The 7361-nt window shown below is 35.8% G+C and overlaps 1 protein-coding gene and 2 pseudogenes across 4 annotated transcripts; all 3 read right to left on the reverse strand.

Moving 5' to 3' along the window:
* The window catches only part of LOC105107452 (cytochrome P450 82C4-like), a 19213-nt pseudogene that overhangs the window by 6713 nt on the left and 5139 nt on the right, over window positions 1-7361 (reverse strand).
* LOC105107426 (uncharacterized) lies at window positions 1985-2781 on the reverse strand. 4 transcript variants are annotated; one of them, XM_011001364.1, is made up of 2 exons: window positions 2702-2781; window positions 1985-2484 (listed from the first exon to the last, which is right to left on the reverse strand). In XM_011001364.1, exon 2 carries the CDS (start codon window positions 2471-2473, stop codon window positions 2105-2107), a length of 369 nt encoding a protein of 122 aa, XP_010999666.1. In that variant the 5' UTR covers window positions 2474-2484; window positions 2702-2781; the 3' UTR covers window positions 1985-2104. The 4 variants fall into 4 exon arrangements, with proteins under 4 accessions (XP_010999666.1, XP_010999661.1, XP_010999653.1 ...); XM_011001359.1 differs by having other exon boundaries at window positions 2626-2707; XM_011001351.1 differs by having other exon boundaries at window positions 1985-2486; window positions 2629-2706.
* Window positions 4075-6350, reverse strand: LOC105107418 (cytochrome P450 82C4-like; annotated as a pseudogene).

The following is a 7361-nucleotide window of genomic DNA, read 5'->3' on the forward strand; positions in this document are numbered from 1 at the left end:
AAGTGAGGTGTTTTCTCCTAATAATAGAGAGATTTTTGTTGTTCTCCTATTATTAGAGAGAAGTTGTATTCCCACATTACTTAGTAAAATCCTTCTATACTTACCCGTGGACATAGCCAAATTGGGTGAACCACGTAAATTCTTGTGTGTCATTTCTCATTTTATCTTGTCCCTTACCTTTTGTCTTGTCGGGTTTGCATGCCAGTATCCTAACAACTGATGGTGGGGTTTTATATGGTTTGGCACTTCTATCTTATTCAACTAGTCTTCTCTGTAAAAAAACAAAAAATATACAGAATTTCCACGGGGTGGGTGATCATAAAAAATATACAGTAAAAGTCACCTACACAAATCCAGTATCTTAGCGTTTTTTTTTAATATGTTTTTCTAACTTTTTTAAACTGTTTTTTATTTAAAAAATATCAAATTAATATATTTTTTAAATACTCTTAGATGAATTTAATGATTCCCTAGCAATAGAACATCCCTCTTTACATTTATATTCCTAGTGTTTTGTAAGGCTCAAACTCATTTTCTGTAATTTCTTAGAATAATTGACAAATTCCTTAGTAGCATTTTTGACATTTTCCATAATTAAGTGTTTTCTCAGTATTTGCATAGTCACCTAGTGTTATCTCCTAATTTCTAACATAATTTTACTATTTAAATAAAATTATAATTTAATATTTTCATCTTTACTTACAATCTTTCAAAATCAACTAATTAATTCATTACTCATTAAAATTAATCCATAACATTCTAATTAATTCATCAATCAAATTCAAAACAAAATTTTCAAAACCCTAATATTTATCAAAATAAAAATTTAAAATTTAATTAACACACATATATACATAATCTTACTTTTAAATTTATTTTCTCCAACTTTATTCTTCTTTCCTTATCTTTTCTTTTCTTTTTTCTTTCCTTTTGGTTTTTCACTGTATTCTCTCTCTTTTTATTTTATTTTTTTATTTATATTTCTCAACTCTTTGTTCAATTATTATAATATCCCTTATTTATTTATATTCATTTTTAAGCTTTCAAAGGCTTTATTGACTTTTCTTATCTTTTTTAATTCAAAACATTACATTATTTGTCTCAAAGGGATTGATGTTTATGAAATGAGTTTTGGGGAAATTGTTCGTATGAAAGGGATTTTATTAAAAAAAAAAATTGGATAAATTATGGTTGAAAAGAAAAATAAGTGGAGTGAATTTGGTTGAGAAAAGAGAATTTGCAGGGAATAAAATTAAAAGAGATTGATGCAAATGTAAATTTTCCATAGAAAAATGTTTTTTTATAAAAAAATTAAATTAAAGGATACAAAATATAGTTGTTTAATAAAATGGTAAAATAGATCTTAATGGGCAAAAAATTATTTATCAGGAAAAAAAAAACAGTGCATTTTCCGTGTCTGTCCCTGTCCCTTCAACAGAACATCATCAAAATCAAAACTCCACGTTAATTAGATCATACTCAATCACCACATACCCCCGTTGTCTCCCCCACAGCTCCTCCCACTGTCGACAAGCAAACCTCCATCATCATCATCATCAAAATTAAATCCATTGAAATTTTTTTCCTCATTTGAATCAGATTATGCCTAACAACCACAAGCCTCCGTTGTCTCACCCACGAATGCTCCCGCTGTCCACAAGCAACTCTCCAGCACCATTTATCTCAAAGCCCACATCAAATTTATCATGTCCAATCACCATAAGCCTTCAATATCTCCCCCACAACTCCTCTCACTGTCAACAAGCAACCCTTCATCATCATCATCTCTCTCAAAAACAAGTCAATTGCTCATGATTTGAAGAGTGTTGCAATACTCATTGTATATATGTGTCCTGTTTAAAACCACAACCACCTGTTATCGTGACACGACAAGAACTACATTTTTCACCTTTTATTCTTCTGTTTAAAAAAAAAAAAATTTATTAATATTTTTTATAAAGTTTCGTGTTGAAACTCAGTTTGCTGGTTTGGTTTAGACATCCAAGAAATATCCTTAATTAACAAAGAAGTTAAGGTACAAACAATATCCTTGATTAACAAAACAACAACCAACCAAGAAACTGGCTATAGTGGCTAAAATTTCTCATTCAATATCCTCCACAAAAGCTTCGACTCGAAGAAGAACAAATCCCACTGCAACTCCAACAAGAACAAGCCCGTTCATGATTGCTGCTATCCTGAATATCTCACCAACATCACTGCAGGTTGAAGAGAGTGCACCCCCACTTCTGCCTTTACCCTTTGATGGAGCTCTCAATGAGCTGACCACCTTTGCAAAGGACTGCTCAGCGCATACTGGCAAGCCTAATGAACTCACATTGTTGTGAGCTTTTAGCCCACCAAAAGAATCCAGTCCCATTATGTAGTTCACTTTGATTTGCTTCCTCTCAGGACTGCTAACTGTGGCAGCAGCAAGTGTTGCTGGAGAAAGCGTTGCTGAGGCTGTTGCCATTGACCCAAAACCTGCAATATATAAGATGAGAAACAGAAACACACAATCACCCCTTGTACACCAGAAACAGAACTTACAAGTTACTACTAATTACTATATAATTTAATGAAATAAGTGTCGTATGCCTTACAGAGGAATATGCATGTAGTTACCTTTTTTTTTCGGTGGTGTTTGTCGGGTTGGAAATATTACAAATATGATTGGAAAGGAAGGAGATGGAAACTTGACTTTGTATGGAAAAGAACGTGAGAGGATGGATAAGGAAACAATGTGCACCTCTAAATGCCAGCCAGGGAAATCAAATTGAACAGTCCAAGCACCATGGTCTCCAATTCAATTAAATAAATGAAAAGAATCCAGGCCCAGGACTAGGCCCATTTTAAAGCAGACCAAAAATCAGACCCACCAAGCCCAAATAGCATCCCTAAAAAGAGACTGTCTTCGGGCTGAAACATCAACGATTGCCGCATTCTGATAAGCCCCTAAATGTACTTCAATAAACACCCTCTATAAAAGCCCTCGGTGCATCCTTCTTCCCCAACCTCATCAGCTCAAACACGCAAATATTTCCTCCCACCAAATTGTTGTCCGCCGTCACTCTTTTCCGTCACAAATCTGAAGTCTGAAGCATTCAGAATCTTCTTGCGGACACCTGTTAGCGGATGTACTGCATAAATCAGCAAGAATTGCAATAATTAGAACTTAACAAACACCTTCAAGATTGCATTTTTGTAAAGGCTCGCCAAAATAACACTGTGCATGCTTATTATAAGAGCTGTAAGTACACATTGAAAATAATAAAATTATCTACTACCATTTCGTAAAGGCTCACCAGTAGATCATGCTTACTATATATGTTCCTGCAAGATAGTCATGAATGAAGGAGTTTTTGGGCTGGACATCCCTGCTATGCTGGCTTAACGCGCTGAATTCGTAGTTCCTTATGACGCCTTTGCTAATGTGGGAAGATTTTTTAAAACTAGTGATGATTTCCGATTCTTCCTGATCTGCACATAATAGATTCATAAATTAAGCACCATCATGGATGTATACACAAAGAACTAACGAACTTTTTCTGATGAAGTTCCTTTCTTTAATGAGATTTTTTTGAAAAAAAAGATTTATCATGTGGTTATCAAAATTGAAAGCTTACATTCAAATTGAAGAAAAATCATTGTTATCATAAGATAGGTTTCGTAAGGTGCGAAGCTACTTATGATGTTGAAGACTGGTGATAAGATGTTCTAGAAAATAGAGTTCGTGATGGCATGCCTATAATCCCATCATAATAAGCTATGAAAACATTGTTGATTTTTAATTATATAAAATGATAACAAAGAGATTTTATAATGAGCATATTATTATTACTACTATCTTTCTGTTCATGCATATTCACTATCGTCAATATTTATTGCTCTGCCACTCCCTTTGATTCAATTATGGCCACAAGGGACAAGGGAGCTAAGTCTAGCTGATGGTGACCAGATGCAAACAATTTTCTTGTCTGCTTTTTCCAATTTCAGCTTTCTGCCAGTACTTCTGTACAAATTTGTTTCCCCTGAAATTTTTAAGTTCGAAAAAAAACGCACCAAATGATATAGTTGATAAAAATAGACAATAGTAAATTAAAAACCTCGAAATAAAAACTTGACTATAAGATCAGTTCAACAGTTATTGCAATACATTGGCAATAAAAAACACTTCCTGCCTTTATTCTACCTTTGTTTTACATATTTTTATAAAGGATTACACAATGATCTCCTTGTGCTTGCTGCTTAGAATTCGTAAGCGATGGAAGGTAACCTCGGCCTGAGGACAACCTCCAATGGTGTTGCTTTGGGGGCTGTCAATCCAGGGCTTTCAGTCATATCGACTGGCGTATCCGAGACTGTCCTCAATTCAAACCCATGAAGAAGCCGAGCAAGTGTCAGGTGCACAACCTGGACAGCGAATGACACCGCAGGGCACATTCTTCTTCCAGAACCGAATGGTGTGAATTCGAAGTCCTGGCCCCTTGCATCCAAATCGGCATGCTCTTTCAGGAACCTCTCAGGCTGAAATTCCAATGGGTTAGCCCACATGTTAGGGTCACGATGCTACTTCCAGAGGTTAACCACAAGGCGCGTGCCTGCTGGGATGTAGAAGCCAGCTACAGTGCAATCCTCCATGGCTTCCCTTGGTGCTGAGAGTGGTCCTGGTGTGTGTAGTCTGAATGTTTCCTTGACAATGGCTTGCAAATATACAAGGTTCTTTATTTCTGTCTCGGCCACTTGGCGGTGCTTTCCAACGTGGGTGTCAAGCTCACATTGAGCTTTTTTAAGCATATTTCTGTTGTTTAGTAGCAAAGCTAGTGCCCATATAATAGCTGTCGTTGTTGGGTCACTGCCACCCGCAAGAAGGCTCTGCCATAGAGATTACTTGATACTGTGAGATGGAGTAAAAAACTGATTCATATATACATATACGAAATTTATTCCTTTAATTTATTAGGATTTATATGACCATTAGAAATTACTATGTCTGCTATGGTACACTTTCTTTTTCTGATAAATACTATAATGCAAAATGCAAAAATAGGACATAAACTCTTGATGTTTTGTCTAGCTGTATGCAGTACTGCAGAAAATGAAAGACAGAGCAAGGGCCTCGAGTTAGAGACTTTCCCGAAAACTTAAATCAAATGCAGATCATCATTTACCCAAACTCCTTTCAGACATGTGAAAAAAGCAAGTTTTGCCCCAGCTCCTTGAGTAGGTTTCAGCTGCAACAGAAAACTAAACTACTTTCAATTGCAGAAATTTTCTAGATACTTACCAAGCAACTAGCCTTAACGGTTGTGTCGGCTTCATCAACAGAAATGTTACTATCATCCATGATAGAAAGCATTACATAGATGAAGTCTTTCTCCTCCTCGCTGATGCTTCTGTTGAGCCTGATTCTTCGATGCTCATCCACCCAGCTCCCAAGCACGCAATCTATCTCCCTTGCCGTTCTTTTCATTTTTCCTATATATCCCTTCACCAAATCCAGCCAACTAAACAATGGAACAGCATCTGAAGCCAAATTTAACCCCACTAGATAGAAGAAATTTCCTAAAGCCTCTTGACACCTCTTTGCCTCTTGGTTGCCTTTTGCATCGGCACTAAAATATCGCTTCCCAGAAATCATTCTAACTATTATGTTCATTGCCATGTCCGCTAATCTTTGCTTCATTTCCACAACAACTTGCCCTCCATTCCTTGACGATTTCTCATAAAAATCTTTCATGAGCAAACTGGTTTCTGTGTCCCTGACATGCTTGAGCAACTCGAGCCTATGATTGGAGAGGAGTTCAACCATGACTAACTTCCTCATATCACGCCAATATCGCCCATACGGTGCAAAGCCGAACATAGTTTGGTTGTAGCCCATGATCTTTAATGCTAAGAATTTCGGACGTGTGGAAAAGACCCTATCATTTGCAGTGAAACATTCTTTCACAATTTCCCAATCGCTCACCACAATCGCTGGATGAATTCCAAGGTGAATAGAGAAGATTGACCCATACTTATCTGCCATGCCCCCTAGTGTTTTATGCAGCAGCTGGTTTCTTCCTCCAAGAAGATGTAGGTGGCCAATAACAGGCCATGACCCTGCTACCTCTGGAGGCATCTTGCCATTTTTCTTGTTTGCTCTGGAAAATATTGTGGCCAAGACAATAGAAATTATTGCAAGAACAAGGGCAAATAAGGAGATTTCACGGAGCTCAGTTAAGGTTTTCATGGTTTAGTTTGTAATGGAGGTTTGGTACTTGGTTGCTATCTTTTTCAGCTGCCACTGAAAGAAACTTTCCAATTGAGGCAAATGAAATAATTTTGTAGGGCTCACTTCTTATGCTGTTCACATATTGATAGCCCAGTAATGCCAAGCTCATTCATAGCTGATGGTTACTGATGATGGGGTTTTGTATGGTTTGACACTTCTATCTTATTCAACTAGTCTTATCTGTAAAAAACAAAAAATATACAGAATTTCCACGCGGTGGGTGATCATAAAAAATATACAGTAAAGGTCACCTACACAAATCCAGTATCTTAGCGTTTTTTTTTTAATCTGTTTTTCTAACTTTTTTAAACTGTTTTTTATTTAAAAAATATCAAATTAATATATTTTTTAAATACTCTTAGATGAATTTAATGATTCCCTAGCAATAGAACATCCCTCTTTACATTTATATTCCTAGTGTTTTGTAAGGCTCAAACTCATTTTCTGTAATTTCTTAGAATAATTGACAAATTCCTTAGTAGCATTTTTGACATTTTCCATAATTGAAGTGTCTCCTCTGCATTTGCAGAGTCACCCAGTTAATTTTTTTTGTAGTACAACTACAATTACTTCATTGATCAATTGCTTGATACAATATCTACTGTCACGACCCGGATCCCGGATCCATAACCGGCAACGTAGGAAGAGTGTTGAAAGGATACCCCACCTACGCTAAGCCTCAAAACAAACATATTAAAAGAACAAGATATTCAAAATACGCAGCATTTCATAATCCTCAGAAATATTATATTACTCAAAGCTGATGAAATCAAAGGATAGTCAAAACTCTTTATTAGTAATTAAAACAAAAATAATAATTTATAATATTCATTACATTGTCAAAATCTAAACTTAATTAAAACAGAGTAATAGTGGAGCGTCTAAGACATCAAATCAAAACAACCTTGAACAATAAGCAAGGCATACCGACCCAAAACTGAAGAAGTAGGAACACTCAACAAAGTCCAACTGCTATCAGAAACTAAGAACCTGAAATAATATTAAGAATGAGGGGTGAGTTCAACCAACTCAGTGAGGGAATAATATTTAATATACATTTTAGATTATTCATATTAATAATTTG

This window comes from Populus euphratica, unplaced genomic scaffold (assembly GCF_000495115.2).
Source record: "Populus euphratica unplaced genomic scaffold, PopEup_1.0 scaffold3.1, whole genome shotgun sequence".
Classification (NCBI taxonomy): Eukaryota; Viridiplantae; Streptophyta; class Magnoliopsida; order Malpighiales; family Salicaceae; genus Populus; species Populus euphratica.